The following is a 20,709-nucleotide window of genomic DNA, read 5'->3' as shown; positions in this document are numbered from 1 at the left end:
GGCACTCAATATCATATAGAGTATGATGCCGTGGCACTGAACCTTCTCGCTCTCACAAAACCTAAAGCCGGAGCTCCACACTGTAAACAGTTTGTTTGATGAACAACGCAGAGCGGCATGAGCGGGTGTTCGAGGGCCCTTATCTAAATGTCAAGAGGTTCCGGTCGACTAGGACGAGAATCTGATGAATCGTACATTAACCTACACATAAAAGGTGAAACATGATCCAACACTTGCTAAGCACACGCATGCAGAAGAGCATTTCCATACAAACACTGACCGACTGTGCGGTTTTGATGGCCACAAAGCGGTGGTTCCCTTCCTTCCCGCAGACGTAGCCGAAGGCTCGGTGGTCCGTGATATCCTTGGCGATGTAGGAGATCTCGTGGACCGCATGGTGGTGTTGGAGGACCTGCAGCAGGACAGGACACAGGAGGACGGCGTTTTAGTTGTGTAGAAACAGAATATTTGAGTGTCTTTATTTAAATGGTACATGGTAAATGGTCTGCACTTATATAGCGCTTTTCTACTTTAAAAAGTGCCTTACAATGTGTTCACACGTTCATACACCAATGGCGACAGAGCTGGCTTGCAAGGTGCAATTTGGAGCAACTTCAGGTTTAGTGTCTTGCCCAAAGACAATTCGAGTGTGGAGGGGCGGGGGATCGAACCACGAGGACAACCGTTCTACCACCTGAGCCACAGCCGTCCACTCATTTCTTAAAACCCATTTTTATAGACTTGCTTCTATGTGATGTCTATTTTAATTGTCTATTTTTTACCCTTGCTTTAAAGTTTTGTTCTCTGTTGTCTTTTATCCAACTTATTCTTTTACTTTTGATATGGCATTTTTGGTGCTTTTATTATCTTATTAGTATCCCTTGGAATTTGCTATATTGATTTATTTTGTAAATCTTTTACAATCTTTTCCTGTTTGGCCTGACCGGCTCTTGGTTGTTCATTGGCTCTCCTGAGTAAGTAATTTGTAAACTTTGTTCTTAAAGCCTGCTTCTGTCTGAGTTTTTTTCCTCTTCCCGATTAAAGTTTTTTCTTTGGTTACTTCTACTGTCACCAAAGGAATCCCAAATGGAATTTTGGATGTTGAGTTCTCTGTTCTAAAACTGTAAGGTCTCCACCTTTACTATGTTGAACGCTATGAGATGACACATGTGAATTGGTGGTATATAAATAAAATTGAACTGAAAAGGTGCTATATAAATAAAATTATAATTTTTATTTTTTTCCTCCAATATAAGAAAATATGTTTCCCTCATAAAGTAACTGAGAATGGGAAAAAGAGCTGGACATCAGGGTTTTACCACTGATTACTAGTATTTTTATGAAAAATACACACAATTTAATTGTGAAAATTTTGAATTGATTCACCTTTGACTTTATACATATAGTGGCTCAGCCAATGTAGACACACTGATTTAAAACTTCTATACAAAATCAACAGGAATTTTAAAAGGACGCAACATCTTTCCCAAGACAGACACACTTTAGAACAGTTTGCTTCTACCCAGTAACATGTCAAGAACTTAATGAAAAGAATGTTTTTAATTAACTCACTGATGAACTTAAGTTTCCGGAGCACAACAATCTGGTATCGTAAAGTTTGGAACTTGAACTCACTCATCCACAGATTCATGCACACTTTTACAAAAACTTGAAAAAAAAACTAAATCAAAGGGAAAAAAAAAAAAAAAAAAGCAAACTTCCTCAAGTGTACACACAACAGCAAAGACTCGCACAGAGACCTTGTATCCTATATTAAACTGTTAAGCTCCCCTGCCCTCTCTAGTTTAGTCTGGGTGCGGAGTGCCAAGCTGGCATTGCCCGTGGCAGATGGCACTGTTTTTCCTGAGGACAGAGGGGGGATCAGTGACAATCACTGCTCGGCAAGCTGTCGACTTGATCACTTCATCTGTGCCCTCACTCACAACACACACAAACACATCTTAATATGCAACAGCCCTCTGCTAAGTCACACTAAATGTCTGCTTTGTTGTTATTGTCTGTGCCAGCTGCATGCTGGGAGCAGAGACACACAGTCAACATAATGACCCAGTAGCCCTTGAGTGCATGCTAGGGGTTGCAGCTCTATACATCAGAGGCTAAACACACATCTGCTGCTCTCTGACACTATTCCAGAAGTGAGACATGGCAGAGTGGAGTGACACCGGCTTAGTATGGGGCCACTGACACACACACACACACAAACACACACACACTGAGAGCCCCAGCAGAAATAGATAATCGTTGCATGAGTCATGTCTTCTAAATTTAATAATTGGAGTAATGATTATTATTATCACCTCTGATTGACTTGAAAATGACAGCTAAGGCAGCGCATGTGCACGCACACAAACACACACGAGACACAGACGCAAACACAAGCACTCACACACAGAGCTCATTTGCAGAGGTTATTGAATTATCTCTGGGTGGGTGGTGAGGTGACAAAGAGGGACTCTGATTCAAAGAGAGCAGAGAATGAAAAGACTGCATAAATTCAATTGCTCTGCTTCGTCTTGGTAGCACGAGCAGCTGAGACAGTAGAAACAGTTCCCATATGCAGAACAACGTGGTGTTCGTAGGGCCGATAATAGTTTTTTGTAATCAACGAGACCGATGAATGATATTTGGAGGTGATGTACATTTGTAGTAAAAAAGACAATCTTGGTGTCAAACCTTGGAATGACACAAAGTCCACATAAAACTTTGTTGAAATGCCATTTTTTTTAAAAAGAATTTGTTTTGCATTTGTTTAATTAAAATAAAATGAGTCAACATTTTTCCACTCAGTGCTGATGGGTCGCTGCTTGTGACACGTAACCAATCAGATAGAAATGTGGGCGGGACTTAGCTAGAAAACAGAGTGACTACAGATAGAATGCAAACAGTTTTATTTTATCAGGAAGAGGTTACAAAAAATACCTGCAGAAAAATGTGAAATATTGGATCCAATAATCAGTACGTAGCTTTTTAACAAAGGCAGAAGCAGGTTAACTGATACCATGCAGCAGGTTCCTCATGGCTGCAAAACCCATCGTAAATGCCAGAATCTAATTGAAAATTAGCGTTACTCCAAAGGGTAACCGTGAAATGTTAATGATTAACCTGAGCATGAAGCAGACTTTGTTCTGTCATTTCAAATCGACTACCGATGTGCTAGTAAAAGTTAGAGATTCCACTCATTTTGTTCTATTTTATTTATAAAGCAGCAACTCACTCCTTAAGTCATTTCATAATGCTTCTTCAAACGACTTGACCACTTCACATGATAAAATCAAGACCTGAAAATCATGCAGCCAGAGAGAACTCCATGCCATTTATGAATGTGCACACACACAAGCTCGACTGTATCTGTAAATATTGCCTAAAAAATAACAGAATGGCACCAAACTGGACCCAATAAATAAAGACAAACATTTATAACATACATATAATGAAAACCTATTTTCTCGATCCACTTAACCATGTAGTTGCTCAATTTTCTGTCAGGTTTGGTGAAGTAATCTTGAAAGATTTGCTTTTTTCTGCCTTTTTTCTGTCTTTTGAAGTGGCCAGAGGTGAGCTGGACAAAGCAATACAATATTATAATGGAGAGAAAAATCAAACAAATTGAAAGAAACCTCTGGCAAAAAGAGGCTCAGTGCTGGTGTGAGGCTGGGAAAAGGACAGCAGAAACAGACAGACAATAAATAAACAGCAGGACGGCAAATGGGGACAAATAAAGATTGAAAGAGGCCTTTGGATTTCTCCAAACTTAACTTTGTACATCTTGTGCACATGCAAATCAAACTCCAGAACTTGCGAAGGAGACGACAAAATTTGCAAGTCTTGAACTTTCAAAGCATCAAGGGTTCAAATTTGGGTGATGACGAGATAAGCAGAATAATCGTGTTCTTCTAAATTAGCTGGAGCTGGCAGAAACACGTCATAATCCCTCCACCCACAGGCTCTACTGTAAACGCTGTTTGTATCGACTTGTATAGTTAAAGCTGGAACAATCTATCCGCAGCTCATCTGTAGACAATTCTGCCAACAGTTCTGTGATGCACTGGCGTTTCGTACAATTCTCAGTGTTTTTGCAGCGTCATTCTGGGTAAACTTAGGACAGAACAGTGAGATTCAGTCCCGGGAGGGGAAGGCCGTCGGTGCAGCCAACGTGTTTGGCAGCTTCAACTGTCGGATGTTGCTCAAAGTTGCTTAAATAGATGCGCTCTCTCTGGGGAAGTTGATTGTTTGCAAAAACAGGTGGGTGTATCCAAAAAGTCGATACTGACTGTGTAGTCTCCACCACTATTGATATGCACAACTGGTCCCCCTCTCACAATCTCTCGCACACACAGTGTCGGTGTCTCTGAGGGACTGTGGGCAGCATGCCCTTCAGCCCTTCAGCAGTTGCTGGCCACTGAACCAAGATATTCCCTGTTATGCTGGGGTGGGGGTGGGGGTGGGGAGCAGCAGCAGGATACTGTCTGTGTCGCCTCCCCCGATCTTCACATCTCTTTCCTGGAGGGGAGACATCATCAGAGGGCCTGCATGGAGACTGTCCAGTCCCCAGCCACTAGGACGGGACTGAGATTGGCTTTGAGGTTTAATTAATTCCTTGCAAGAGGTATATTGCTGCAAGGGTTACTGAGAGAGAGAGCTGTGTTAGTCGTGTCATTCCTAAGCTGGACTGTACCAATAAATAGTGTCTAATAATATACAGTTTCACGGTAAATTGGTTTAAAAAGAATGAAGAAATGCTACTATATTCCTACACAAGCTTAAATTTTGCCAGCTTTAGAACAGTTTTTCTTCCCTGTTTCCTGGTATTTACGTGGACAGAGGTGAGCTGGAAAAAGCAGCATACCTTTACTGTTAGGTACGCTTTTTACAGAAAAATCATTATTTTTACCCCAGTCACTCGAATCGCATCTCTCGTTGGATGCAGACGGCCTTTACAGATGCCGCTTTCTTTACATACTTGTGCATGTTGGAGAGTTTCTGTTTGAAGGCATTCACTGCATGACCTTGGTTACCTTTAATTCTACTTGTCTCTACGTGTTTTCTCTGAGGTTCACTGTGCGTCTTTGTCTGGTAACTGGACTGATGCGAGAGCTGAATGCACAGAGGTGACTTCTTATAATGCGCTCTTCTCGAATGCTGATCAAAGGCATAAACAGATCAAAAGCACGATGCCAGAATGTACAGGAATCAAAGGCATTCTATTATTTTGTTATATCAAATGAATACATTTATTCAAGAGCAACTTGCAGGTTGAGTTTTTTTTTTAAATTAATTAATTAATTATTTCTTGGAAATGATTGTTTGTTTGGATAGTTACTGCTTGATTTTCATGAGACAGAAAGGCAGAAACTCAGATGAAAAAGTATTTTGAGCAGTGCTTTTAACAGTTTTTTCCTACAATTGGTCACATTATGTCACATTCGGGAGTGGATGCGCTTTAGAAATTCACTTTCCTTGGCCAGTTTTGTGCAGGTAAAGAGTCGAGACTTCACTGCTGCATCTGTAACAAAACACATGGTCTTGTGCAGCGCTCATTTTACACTTGAGGAACATGTTCCTGGAAATACGGTGGAGTTCTGGATGGAATGTCTTAAGCCAGAACTGTGTGAGACTGAGAGCTGGTTTGGATCTTTTTGCAAACATCTGCTTCAGGCCCACCATCAGCAGCAGTTACAGATAGATCTGTACGTTGCCTTTTATGTTTGCAAACTTCTAAATTAGTCAGCTCTCTTCCATCTCCCAGGTGCCACAATAAAACGTAGTGTTGGCTCATGTTAGACAAACAAGATTTTATTGGTACCAGCGGATTTTTCTTTCATTAGTGTCTGTGACGGTATCGATGCTCCAGTAGTAAATAGCCAATACTAGTTTTGTTATATCCTGATATGAAATAGCAAACATCACTGTACTGTAATGTAGCACTGGGTTAGCTAACGTTATTAAATGTTGCTTGCTCACCGAGACATGCCCCGATCTCCACCAGTTCTCCCACAAATAACTTCTTGCTGATGTCCCATTTTCCTTCTGTTCCTGGTCTCTGAGACACTGTTAAACTGAATCCAGGTTGGCTGCTCTCCCTCTTGTCACACATACAGATGTATGCTTTCAAAAATCTAGTCTCCACTTCGCCTTCCGATACATTAATGCACTGATGTTGCCAAAATGCACGTTAACTTGATTCCCTTATTCTTCTGGCATCCTCACTGACGAGTGCATTACATCATATATTGTCTTTGATGATGTTGCCAAGCAACAGGGGCCCCACCCACAGACCCCAAAAACGTTCCACATTAGGATTCCTCAGGTTCCCAGAAACACACCTACCAAGTTTAAAGCAGATCGAATGTTTGGTTGTGGAGATATATGACGAAAACAAACGCATGCAGCAATTTCTTCATTGAGTAGAGAGACAAAAAGAATAAACTATCAAGAAGCAGCACAGACACACAAACACATACAAAACTCAATCCAACCGAAAACTGTTCAGTTTGAAATTATACAAATAAACTGTACATTTCAGATTTAAATATCTTGTATAATTAGATATAATTATATCTATCTTATATAATTAGATTAGAATCATGGACTGGACACTTTTCATTAGGATTAATTTGACAAATCTGATCATCTACAATATTCATCATACACTAGAGACATCGATAAATATATAACGTAACACAAACACAAATAGCAGGACAAATAGGTACCATTGTCTACATTAGGTTTACATTTTGTTGAAGCAAAAAATATATATATTTCCTTCCCTTCCCATGCATCTTCCCCAACAAACAGGAAAGACAGATTAATGAGAGCAAACAAAAGACATACAACATCCTGTGCTGTGCATTTTTAATGGACTTTTTAGCATTACACGTTCTATTTTGTTAATAACATTGCCATTTAATTATTCATTTTTGAATCAATTTTTTATTTTTTTTTTATAGATGTATGATTTTGCTTAGTCAGTTTTTTCTGGCCAAAACAAAATATTCCCACATGTGCTGGTGAGATAAAAGGATTGAAAGCTCTTTTTTTTTCTTAGGCAATGAAAACAAGATGGGATCAATGATAGATGACAAAAGACACTTAGGCTTAGCAGACTGTGCCTTAGAGTCTGCTGAGTGTCTTAATGTAGATTTATTGTTATCTTTACAAATAGAAACTCAATTACATAGAATAGATTGTTATGTAAAGGTGGAAAGGTGGAACACATATAGGTTTACTATGTAAACACTGACGCCTAATGCATACTTCAAGCTTCTGCTGCAGAGGTTCAGGGTCACATAAAACAGTCCGATTAGAGTGTATTAGGGTGACAAGCGCAAACTCCCTTCAGCTTTACAATAAACGGGATTTTTACACGAATCAAGTTAGTTTTTTTATTTTGATTCAAATGAACACAGAAACTAACTACTTGGAGCAGCCATTTTGCAAACTGCATTAGGAATCTTTATCTTGGATACTTGTTGGCTGAAGTAATCACAGGCGTATTTATCAGTGAAGGCCAGTTTGTTCACATGCACCTTAAACTAACCATAAAAGAAAAGAACCTAAAAATCCAATCATTAATGAGTCGATTTTAATTAAATGATGCTAAAAATTAAGCCAATACAGAAGTAGCACAAAGTGCAGTTCCTCAAACAGCCTCTTGAGGCTGACTCCAAAATCAAGTTCATCCCAATAGATCCTCATGTTAAAATGCTTAACTTGACAGCAGAAGTAAACATGTTTACAGCCTTGTTTTGGTCTCTAAATCCATGTTCCTTGTTAATGACTACTTTACAGAATGTAAATCTTTCTAGAGCTCATCTGTCTGATTTGTATTAATGCTTAAACTTATGCATAATTAAGGGAGTGGCTGCTTTGACTGACAGGTAAGAGTTGCGTTTCGACAACCAGGCCTCATTCGGCCTCCCACTCTGCTATATGTATATTTTTAGATGAAGATTACAGTCACTGCCATGGAGGTTTCATCCATTTTTAAATACACGGAACAATACAGCGGCAACAGTCCTTGTCATTCTGTACAAATGATTCTTCTTGTAGTGAGTCTTTTTTTTCTTTTTAACCTTTAACCCCAAGTCAAATTTAAACTCTAAATGATTCAAGCTATCTAAAATTAACTAAAATGATTATTTTTTTCTTAATTTAATATTTTATCAGGATGACAAGTGTCAGTATTTTAGAAAAATTACACGCAGATACTTTATGTTTAGGTGCAAAGAGATTGCATTCAGCCAATGAGAGACGCATTTGTTCGCCAGTTATACGGACATACTAAACAGCATCATCTGCATATATTTATATCTGAACTGCAGGATAAGTTAAGGCTATGATGAGATCAGACAAGCCAGATCAGACTGAAGCAGACCGTATGACTGCGGTTTAAGGGTCTGATAAGCACAGACGCAGTAACAGAAAGGATGCTCATGCGCTGATAATCTTCAACCTCGGCTTTAGATGTCTGAACACGTTCTTTATCGTTCACTATCCTTGTATTCCCAACTCCAGTGGGACGCTTCTGCCGCTTCCTTGCCTTGTCCTCGGTGTAGAAGGTGAATGATGAAACTATGATGCTTCACTGAGAACAATTCCCATTTGACTCACAGTTAATCCCCTCTAGCTTCACCCACCGTTCATCTCACGCTCTGATCTCGACCCCCTTTTCATTCCTCTATCTCCACCTTCCAATTAATATCGTAAACGTGGTCTGTCAACATGCAGTGACAGCATATGTGATAGGGTCCGAGTTGGAAAATATGGAGAAGTCTGACATTAATGGCAGCGTATGTTGTTTTCTTTTCTTTTCTTTTTGCATATTCTTTTCTGTTGGCTGAACAGGATTAATTTGATCTTCCTGATTTCATTCTCCGAGGGAGCAGCAGTTGGGCCGACGAGCCCGGCCCTTCACTCTTGTGAGTTCTTGACCCGACGTTGTGCAGTGGCCCCGCCGAGACTGACAAAAAGGGTTGAAGAGGTTAGTGCACACGAGTGTCTGCGCATGTGTGTGTGTGTCTTGCGCGAGAGGCTGACAGAAAGAGAGACATGCTGGCCTGCCCTCTGTTAGATTAATGTCTCCCCTCTTCTTCTCCTCCATCTCAAGCACCACCTCCCTCCATCCCGCACGACCTTCCCTCCTCCAAGAGAGAGGCCATCCATCCATTCGCTCACCCATACATCCATCCGCCCATCTGGCTGACTGATGCACAGGAGGGGAATGAGACTGTCAAGATCCCTGAACCTCAGCAGAGTCATTCTCTCTTTCTCTCTTTCTTCCTCCCTCCCTCCCTTGCCATTAGGAGTGGTTGAAGGACTGATAGTAAGGACTGCATATCTCTATACTTAATATTAATGTGCGGAGACAGAGGACAAGGTCTCCCTGTAGAGAGCTTTACTTTGACATATGCTCACTGATTCTTCACATATTCCTCTAACTCTGTATCAGTCTGTCTCCGTCTCTCCATCGCATCCTTCCTCTATCAGTCTTTTTCACATCCTTGTTTCCTCTCACCTTCTCTCTCCCTCTTGCCCTTTTCTACAGTTTTACGTCTTTTTATCTCTACTTTTACATCCATGTCTTGTCCCCCCCCCACCCTTTATCCTTTTGAAAAATTAAGAAGGTGGATGAGCCTAAGGGTTAGGGTTAGAATTAGTTGGGTGATAGATGAGTTTGGCTGCATCCAATATGGCTGCCATGTGGGTGGCCACTTCTTAGTGCGTCCTGCTTGTTGAGGCACTTTTGACTTACTGCCGGTTGCACGCACTCACATACACACAGAGTCAGTGACATCCGAGCTGCTGCCGAGGTGTAAATCTTCGGCTTACCATGTCAGCCGCTAAAGCTAGAAGCGGCGCAGCAAGCTTCATCTCGCATCTAAACCAGACTACGCACACAATCAGACCCGCTCGCCGCCACACAGAACAGAGCGAAACCGACAGCTCACGCTGCATATTTACGCGACATAAACAACAACAGATGCTGTATTATGTTTTAAAAACAAGGCTGTTCTGCTCCAGCTGCCAAAATGAATATAAAAACCCAACATGCACAGAGGATCTATGCAGGGCTACAATGAGCAAACAGAGCCAAACACCTTAAATCGACTATTTTTTTAAAGATGTATTCTTTACACGTTTTTGGAATTTAATGGGACACTAATTCTCCATCATTAACACAAAAAGACGGCAAAATGGCCTGTTTAGTGACCAGAGAGCCCATATACTGGTGAGTGTAAGCGTTATACGTCTTGCTCAAGGATACAGTGACAGCTATGGCCACTTGGGGAATTGAACCACGATATTACATGTCAGAGGATCCTTGAGGAAGAACATTTAAAAAGAAATCACCTGGCACTTGTGGTCACTTTCCCGTGAGCTACAAGCACCCTGAAACAGTATTCAATTAATTAATTTTGAGTTGTTCACAGAGTGCCTGCCGTTTATGACTGTTCCTATTGTCGTGAATCTCTGAGATGTCAGGAGAAGCCAAGAAAGAAGTCCTGTGTGTTTACAGTTTACTGCAAGGATTCAAGATTTGATCAGACACTGAGAACAATGCTTTGCAGAACTGACAATACGCCGATCAGCCACAACGTAAAACCACTGACAGATGAATTGTATACCATTTATCATCTCGTTAAAATGAAATGTTCTGCTGGGAAATGTTGTTCCCTGGTATGCACGTGGCTGTTACTCTGGCACGTATGAACTACCTAGACCAGCCTAAAGCCGCTCCCATAACAGCACTTCCCAGCAGGACAGGAGCCCCCTGGCACACTGCAAAAACAGTTTGAGAAGCATCACAAAGACTCCAAAACTCTAACTTGGCCTCAAAAGTCCCCAGATCTTAATCTGACTGAGCATCTGTGGGATGCAGTTGAACAAGCCAGACCTACTGGGGCCTCATCGACAAAACTCAAATGATCTGCTGCCAACGTCCTGGTGCCAGACACGACAGGAGACTCCTAGAGGTTCCATGTTCATGCCCTGAAGGATCAGGGCTGTTTTGGCAGCATGAGGGGCACCTATCCAATATTAAGCAGGTGGTTTTAATGCTGTGGCAGACGGACAGTGAGGTCTGCACAGATTCCATCGGTCAGCCACAAAAGAAGCCATGTAAGATGGAAAATGCATAATCCTGGAGCATAATGTGAAACCAGTGTTGCCGCTGTTTGCACAGAGGCAAACAATGGGATAGCCATGTTCTCTCATCTACTGAGGCCTTGTTCTCAGGGTTTCAATTAGGGCCTCCTGATTTCCCCAGGGGCCCCTCCCTCTCATGGAGATGCCTCATTAACAGAGGAAACACAAATGCGCGCACACACAGAAATGCTGCATGCAGGAACACACACACACACACACGCACACAAACAAACACATTTGCTTCAGAGCTTACCCCTGACTTCTCATCAAAGATCTTGATCCCTCCAAAGGAAACGGTCAGAAACACCTTCTGTTTGTGTTCCCCTTTAGACCGTGCTGCTGCAGCTATGCCCTGAGGATGGAAAGACACACACAAACACCGACATGGAGAAAACAACCATGTTAGAGTCCGGATAGAATAGAAAAACACATATACAGCCTCTCCTCTGCATCTAAAAGCCCATTTCCTTGTTGAATTATGCATTTTTCTATTACCTGTCAATAACTGTCAATTATACTCTTTCTGCAAAATCAGCTGTAAGCAGCACATACTAGCATTCCCTTCAGATTAGTGAGTTTACAGATACATCGCGAGAAATGTATGTAACATTTTTTCTACCAACAGTAACCTCAATTGTCCTTTTCATTTTTTGTGTGACTGAATTGGAAATACTTCTATAAATCACTTATAAACATCCAATACCTTGTCCAGTAATACTACAAAAAAGAATACATTTGTGAGTACAGTATTACTGTATTTGGGTTCAGTTTTACAAGTTATTTAAAGTCCTTCTCCTTTCGTGTTTGAACCTCTAAAAACCCATATCTGCTTTCCAAAGTTAGATATTTTGGAGCTTTTTTAATGAAAATAATCACTTCCTGCCTTCAAATGCTTGGATGTAACCCTACTAACGCTCAAACACTGTAAAACTACTCTAGGCTACACAATGACAACTGTAATATTTGAGTATTTTGGCACTGTATGTCCGAACCAGAAGGTGATTCTGATCAGTGGTAATGATAAGGAAAGCTTTACCCTGCAAGTTGACAGGACTGGTTCCTTGTGTTTGCTAAAGCTGTAGAAGTTGGACTTCATGGTTCTAAGAGTGTCGTTGGTAGCTACACTGTAGTTTCAGGGTGGAAATATCTAAGTCGTGCTGTTGACTGCTTATTTTGCTAGAAAAAAACCACCATATGTTAACATGGTTAAAAAAAACTTGATTTTTACAAGAGGGGATGCTTAACATAGAAATTTATCCAATCAATCAAATGCACATTATCAAGCCATGTTTGCTTCTTTGCTGCTATAGCAACTGTAGATGTTAGATTGTTAAAAGGCATTATGGTAAGTGTCACCTCTTGACAACACGTGCGCTTGAACGCACCGAACATATAATGACATACTACAACTGTATCTATGGCTGGAAGTCCCCCTTAACATTCCCTCCTCCTCCATTTGCATAGGTGAGTCACAAAAGGACAAGAAAAGAGTGGCGTGAGATCACAGTGATGAAGGAGTCGGGCGAGGAAAGGGAGGAGCTGCATGAGAGAGGAGGTGGAGAGATCAGAGAAAAAGACTTGATGGATTTCCTGTCTGAATAAATGAGGAGGAGGGGAGCTGTTTGATCAATGAGCTGTCTATCCTGTTCTCACCCTTACAGGTCTCCGCTGGATAGAGTTTTCACCACACGTAAACAAAATGTAAGTTTTTTTTTTTTCAATTTCAATATCTCCTGCAGTACGAGTTAAAGGACAATTAATAATTAATAAGCCGCTCTTCACGCTGAAGCTCTTTCGGCAGATATTTGTAGAGAAACAAAAAGAGAAAAAAAAAGCAGAATCTAGGTTTTGTTTAAAGATGTGACATTTGAACAGTATTTTTAGTGCAACAGAAAGTAGAAGTTGGTTTTTTTGTACGCACACTGCAATCAGTTATTTCGGAAAACGAGGTTGTTCATTAGGACTTTATTTATAAATGAATACAAATGGCCTATTTCTCTTCATCTTTATTCTTGTTCATCTCTCTCTCTCACCTATCATCCAAATTATTTCCCTCCTATATGTGATCTCCTCTCTGCTAACTGCCCCATCTGTCTACCTCTGCCTCTAATTGTTCCTGTCCTTGCAAATGAGACATTCACCCCAATCCCCTTCTCATCCATATGGCTAACCTCCCCGCTTCCTCTTTCACCGATCATAGTCGTCTCTATAAATTACATCATCCCTGTTTTTTTTCCCCCTCCATCTTTCTTCCTCTACTTCTTCTCTCCTCTGGAAATTTGCAAAGAAAAACTTCAACAAACTCGGTATGGATGCATGTACACACAGAGGCGCATTTATGCTGTGATGTACAAAAATGTTGAACTTTAGAATATGCATGAACTTGAGCTATTTCTGGACTGACAACTGTGATGGCGATTGATGTTCAGTGGTTTTAGTGGGTCATGGAGCTTCACGTAGCTGTAGGCAATCGTGTTAGACTATTTCTGAATGCTGAAGTTCTCCACATTTTGGAATTTCTTGTCAGTAGCATGCAAACTTTTTTGTTTGCAGCAGTTTTAACTCTCTGATCCCCAAAGCCTGCTGTCAGCTTTGAAAGGCAAGTAGCTTTTTAAAAAAAAATCTATATTTACATATGCAAAAATTACACTATTTATCTAAGACAGAAACTGTAAAAACTGAAATAATGTTTGATTTTCAACTTTCTGACAGCCCTTAAACTACTTATCTGTGGGAAGTTTACCTATTACCTCTAATGAGATCCTGTAAAAAAAATAATAATTCTGCACTCCTCAACACAGCCAGGAAGCCATTACTGAATCAGCTACAACCAACAGTGGCATGACAAATATTCAGAAAATTCTGGGACTTTTAAGATGAACTGCAGGCTGTGTATACACAGAGCAGATAGGAGACAAAAATATAAGTCGTAGAATATTTATAGTATGAAGAGCTACCTTTTTTTTTTCCATTTTTGGTCAAAGACAGGGACACAAAAATGTGGGACATGTTGATTTGATTTTTTTTTTTAAATAAAATTTGTGTAAAATTAATAACCTCTTAAAAATAACTTATGGCATTGCAAGTTTGTTATACTGCACAAAAGACATGACTGACTTCTCTCTGCCTCTAGTCATGGTTGTGCTGTTTCCATAGAGATGTCAGACTTTATACTGCAGTGAAAAATGAAACCACAGAGACAAAAACAGTGAAAGGAGCAAAAACTGTCAGAAAATTGATTGGGGTTCAGAGGGTTAAGTCGTAAATTAAAAGAACAGCTTAATTCTTCATTTAGGACGCAACAACCAAGAAAAAGAGGAGGAGAAAGACTTTCCTTACCTTGAGCTTCATCATCGAGTCCTGGCAGAGTTTGTCTCCACGGGCGGCAGTAACCTCGTCCAGGCCGATGAGTTTGGCCTTGTAGCGGACGCCATCGCCCTTAAAACGCCTGATGAGAGCTGACTCGCTGCGATCCTGCCCTGCAGACACACACACACACACACACACAATCACTCTGCGGGCCACAGTACATCTTCAAGTCAAGGACCTCAATCTACCTCAGACCAAGTGCTATTACCTCAGGATCATCAATCACACAGACCACAAAAGACTTCAACAGTAATCTTTTAAAAAAAAAAAAGAACAACAACAACTGTGGTACAGGTCAAAGTACGGATGTTAGCAACATCTTGTTGCGCGACTAACTCGGATCACACACTCTGAACTGTGGCATCATATGAATGGCACTGGTCAATATACTCGGACACTTGAATCAATGATGTTCTGCGGGATGAGCTGAAACTGTGGTTGTTCTCCTCTTCAGCCATTTCTCCCACAAAATAATGGTGTGACATTTTGCTCTTATCTCCCTTGTCTCCCGCAGTCCTCCCTCTCTCCCCGCTTGCCATTGTGTACCAGATTGTCAGCATTGTGCGCATGCATTAGTGAGTGTCAGTAACGGCGCGCATATGTTGACCTTGCTCTTGTCCAGGAAGTCTCTATGTTATCTCCTGCATTCCACTTCACACACAGCACAGAGCAGCAGAGAGCAGCGAGAGAGTAGCTACTCATAAGGCTAAACCAGCTCGCTTTGTGCCGTGTTCTTCCATTCTGTTTCTCTATCTCTGACCTGCAGTGTGAAAACATTTCATCATCGAAATTTTGTGTAGGGAAACACTAGTGCATCTCCCTGCATTGTGTCTCCGAGTGTGTGTGTGTGTGTGTGAGTGAAAGACTGCGAGAGTGATAGTGAGAGGGAGAGGCATAATGATAATGCAGCATATTCAGATAATATATTGAGGCATTAGTTCTGTACTCTATAACAGCGTGACTCTTGGAAGGTCATAGTCGGAGTGATGGAGAGGTCCCACTCCTCCTTTCCTCGTTCTTTTACACTCCCTCCATTCACACAGAGTCCCTACAGCATTGCAGTATAATAGATGTGAACCCTTTAACCACAGATGAGCGCATCATGTTGTGTGGCGCTATTGAATCACTTCTTGTCTAACTCTAATCTTCAACCTCCCTCAACTTTGTCTGCTTGCCCACTAAAATATGAGCACAAAAACATGTTCAAATCTGCATTTGTATCACCTGTGTCAGTTGCTGATTTAACCTTTAAAAACTCAACTCTGTGCCACAAAGTTGAACATTTAGAAGTGGAGCCTATCTCAGCTGACATGGGGCGAAAGACAGGGCACATCCTGGACAGGTCGCCCATTCAGCTCAGAGAGACGGACAACCACACATCTAATTTAGAATCACTATTTCACCTCATTGGTTTTTCTAAATTGGTGGGAGGAAGAAAATGTAGCTGGTGGGAGAAAGCTGCAGTACCTTGAGAAAACACAGAAAGAACATGCAGACTCCAAACAAGGTCCAGGAGTGGATTCAGCTTGTGAGGCAACATTGCTAACCACTGCACCACTGTGCAACTTTTACTCACTAACTAACCCACAAGGCCATTCAAACACTATAAACCTTCTCTACACAAGTGCAAGTTGTAATAATAGCTTTAAACAACAGTCTATTGTATGGCAATTGGTACTCCATCACTACTATAAGAAAACTGTCTGATTCAATGTTTAAGAGTTTCATTTCAATGCATTGGATGCAAACTGCCATGAAAAAAAAACAAAAATTCAACCTCCAAGCGTGCTCCCTCTCTGGATCAAGAACAGCCTGTCACAGCTTGATAATGGAGCCCTGCGGCTACTGTGCAGGTCTCCCAAGGTGTGCTAGACCTCCCTTGGTGGAGGCTGCAACCGGCAGGGACCAACGTTTGCCCTTGTAGTGGTATATGTCCATAGGAACCGTCACTTCAGCGCTTTCCATTCATGTCTATAAGCAGCCCTGCAATGCATTCCGGTAGCATTGCCATGCATTTTGAGAGACGTGGTGTTGAGGTACTCACCCCTCATTTGGATTAATTTGAGGTCTCGGCCACTTTATGCAAACCAGGGCCATCAGGCCACCACTCCACGTCTCTGGAAACTCCAGAAAAACTTTTTAATGAACTGTTACAGATTAAATTCAGACAGATTCAGCAACTCCATGCCTCAGATGTGTTCAGAAACACATTTTGGTGTCATGTTTTTGTAATATAAGCAAAAGTTTGTAGACGAGCTGCCATTATGGTCCAGGAGCCCACGAGTGACGTGTTGGTCCAGTCAGGTGCTGTCAGTGTTTGGCTGTAGCACGATGAGGCTTGAATTGGATTCCTACTGAAGAGCACCTGTCAGTCATCTATTGTGACACTGCTTCGCTGCATGCCTATCAAGTGTCCAATCCTGGGAAGCAATGTGACCCCTTGCGTTTTAAAATGCCCCTGTGGACATGAACTATAAGACGAGCTTTGAAGTCTAAAAACACCCACAACCCCATGTCCCCTACCACCTCCACCTAATCAATGCACTCTCGGCAGCCTGCTTTGACAACTGACGGACTTTATGTCAGAAGGAGGCAAGTGTGGGGCCCCCGTTTGGTGATACCTGGTTCGCGCTTCACCCTGGTTGCCCTCCATGTTGTACCTGCTTCCTTTATGGTAGATGTATGCAGGTGAGATCATTCCTTTATCCCTGTGTATTTTACACAGTGGTATTAACAATAAAGTATTACGGTGTACACTGAAAAAAGTGAAGTTTGTGAGTTGTTGAATTAATTAAATGCACCTATACTAAACTTAATTAACATGTTTGTGTTAAGTTAGTTATTGCTGTATTAATTGTACTGCTAAATTAGTTCCAACATAACTCAGTTTCGTGGAAAAAGTTGACTTAGCTGTTTTAAGTAAATCCAACAAATTACCTTTTCAGTGTTCAGTTGATAAATAGGCTAAAGCGGTTAAATTCAAAGTAAGGTGGTTAAATTCACGACGCTACAAATTAATTATAACAACTGAAATGAAAACATTTATAGTGATAGACTTTTCAGCTATAAGTCCTAAGTCATGATGTTGTAATTCAACCACACATGTTCAAAACAAATACAGACTCTGAAGAAGAAAAATGACACAAAGCTCCACCGCACAAGTTGACAGGATTGGTTCCTCAGATTCGTTAAGTATCAAACCCTGGAAGTCTAAATCTGTGTTTTTGAGACTGCCATCGGTACACTGCAGTTTCAAGGTGGAAATGCTCAGCCATGACTGCTTATTTCGCCCATTATGTGTTTTCTAGCATATAAAAAAATACCACATAGACACGTTAACAAGGTAAAAAAACAAAAAAAACAAAGACCTTCATCAGAGATTTAAGGTTGGAAAAGGCCTCATTTTTACAGAATGCAGCCAGATTCTCATGGTGGGTGGGTTAGTCCTTGTGTTAATGGCTCTCCGCTGGGAAAACCTCAAGTAGCACATTTTATTAGTCCAAGGCTGCCAGAGATCATGTTTGCAAATATTCATTTGTCTGAGAATCCTTGTCCCGCGTGTGGGACAAATGGGCACGTACCTAACTTTATTTCCCATTGATAAAAAAATAACACCCCCCTACACACAGAGACTCACACAAATATTGTGCGGATGAACTCATACCTCTGAATCATTGAACAAACACACACTCAATCACAGTCCTACTCGGAGTAAATCACGACTGTCTGCCTCAAAGTCCTGGGAGACAAAGGAGCTGAAGAATATCTGTCCTTATTTTGGAGCGAGCACGAGCGAACAGCTCTCTCTATTGTGTCGCGTCTCAGCTGGGCTGAGATGAGAGCAAATGATTAAACCACTGGAGGATTGTTCTGTGCAGCAAATAGATCTATGTCTGAAGATATTTAAATATCGCCTTCGTTAAACTTGAAACAGTCCAGTGAAATGTGCATATTGACGAACGCACATGTAAACATTCAGAATAACAGCAGATACGTTGACCCCTCCTCACTTTAACACATCATCAACATTAACTTGACCACAGAAAATATTCATAATTCTTTCACATCTAAACATGAGCTGTCTGTCAGGAAACACAACTGCTTTAAATCTCTTCCCCTCCTCATGGAAACCACCATGGAAAAAGTAGTCAAATACATAAAGCTACAGTATTCGACAAGTTGTGTTTTGTACAGCGACCAATGAGATGCAACGGTTCCCTGAGGAACTGTTTTTGAAACAAACACAAGTTCTAGCTCTCAAAAATATAGTGTTTTTGAGGTCTCACAAATATCATAAGTATGCTTTTTTTTCTTGCATATTTCAAATTGTGTGTTGTTTGCATCTATATGTACTCGGCTGCAGTCTCTTTTTTCATGCTTATCACTAGAATAGTGTGAAATTTAAGGGAGGATATAAACTGTGCCGTCCACATGTATGTGCACATCCTCATGCATTTGCACAATACAAACATAACAGGGAATCTCTCGTTAAAAACATCTCTCCAGACACCAGAACTTCGAAGTGCCTTTGAAAAGCCATACTTTTAGATCCAGAATCAACACGAGCAGCATCCCATTGTGGGGGTCATAAAAAAACGTACGCTTATGCATCCAAACCTTACTCAAACCCACTTAAGTAAAACAAACAAAAAAAAGGTTTTAAGTGCAGATCCCATTAGTCAGGTGGAATATTCTTAAAAACATGAAAACATCTACAATATTCCCATCTCATGGTACGGATGTAAAATTCACTTAAACTTGAGTTTGAATCCAAACAAGACTGTGTGCAACATAAATGACTTATCAAAGGAGGAAAAGGTGGCAGCTTGACTTTGAGTATTTCTCAGTAACATAATGAAGTAGATTTAATGAAGAGGTGGAACAAGCTGGTAATTTAAGTCAGTGAAGAGTAATATGTTTTAAATTTAAAGATACTTTAGGGAAAACAAAATTGACCAAAAAGTAGACTAGGAGTACAGACGGTGCAAAATAAAAAAGGCAAATTATGCCTCAACTTTTTCTGCTGCTTGGTAGAAAAAGAAAACTCACAGTTTTATTTTTCCATGAATAGTCTACAAAAGAAATCTGTCTGATGGAACATAATTTACACCGATTCAAGGACTCTTGAATAGACCAATTCACTTTTTTTCACTTTATTCACAAGACACAGAATTTGTTGACATGCAGACTCCACATGTGAGCAGAAAAATGAGAGAGGAATAGGAGAGAAGCATTGAGGGGGAAGATTTGTTTGCAAAAACAAACGCAGCATCACTTGCGTGGAAACATTTCGGCTACAGAGAGGAGGATGTTGTCGAAAAACAGGTACTCTGTCAGCAGCGTCTTTCAGATCTTTCAGATCTTTGGCATCATCCAAGGCAACGTAACTACAGTCGTCCCTATTGTGTTGTTGAACTTGTTTTTTTTTATCTGATCAGAGTCATTTAATATTTAGTATCTACCAATACTTGAAACTTTTTCCTCGATAATACATACTTTAAGTCTTGTAGACCAGCTGTAGTACCTTGTTGTGCCACTACTTGCTGTGTAACACTGTAGTACCAGAGGAGGTGGGAACTTCTTCATTAGCCAGAACAGAGCATTGTGGGAGTTTAGTTAGTGAAGGAGCACTGGGACAGAGACTCTTATGACGCTTATAGACTTCAGGCCAGTGAACAACCATTAAATGATACTGTAATACTCTAATAATCCTACATCCCAGTGGAACATCTTACAGCTGTGACCGCAGCCTTTTTATTTACATTTCTATGTGGTAACAGAGAATCATGCAACGGTCTTTGTCAACATCAGTCGCTTTAGAATTTCCCTGATCAGCCCCAATCCTGATTTCAGGATTCAGCTTGGGAAATTCCTCAACGTAACTAATTTGTTTGACAATGAAAATCATCATCACAACAGGTACCACAAAGTTATTCAAGTCATCTGGAGTGAAGTCCTGTATTTTCTCATGTATATCGCTGAAAAAGAACCCCTCAGTGTTATTTTTTTCCAGTATCATGCAGCCCTCGTGAGGAGCTAAAGTCACGCTTAGATTAAATACTTTTATTACATATATGAAACAACTGCACTCATTCAATTGTAAAACACAGAAACCTAATTTTGGCTTTATTGCAAACTGCCTTTTTGAAAACTTTGCACTGATCCCTATTTGTA

At 40.8% G+C, this 20,709-nt stretch overlaps 1 protein-coding gene across 1 annotated transcript in view; it reads right to left on the bottom strand.

The window, feature by feature from the left end:
- dab1a (DAB adaptor protein 1a) overlaps positions 1–20,709 on the bottom strand; it is a 58,186-nt gene that overhangs the window by 21,543 nt on the left and 15,934 nt on the right. The window contains 3 exon segments of the mRNA XM_008293115.1: positions 281–412; positions 11,420–11,518; positions 14,506–14,645. Of these exon segments, the coding sequence (XP_008291337.1) occupies positions 281–412; positions 11,420–11,518; positions 14,506–14,645 (371 nt within the window).

This window comes from Stegastes partitus, unplaced genomic scaffold, assembly GCF_000690725.1.
Source record: "Stegastes partitus isolate 25-593 unplaced genomic scaffold, Stegastes_partitus-1.0.2 Scaffold859, whole genome shotgun sequence".
Classification (NCBI taxonomy): Eukaryota; Metazoa; Chordata; class Actinopteri; family Pomacentridae; genus Stegastes; species Stegastes partitus.
Note: the sequence above shows the minus strand (reverse complement) of the source record. Positions and strands in the feature narration are given on the sequence as shown.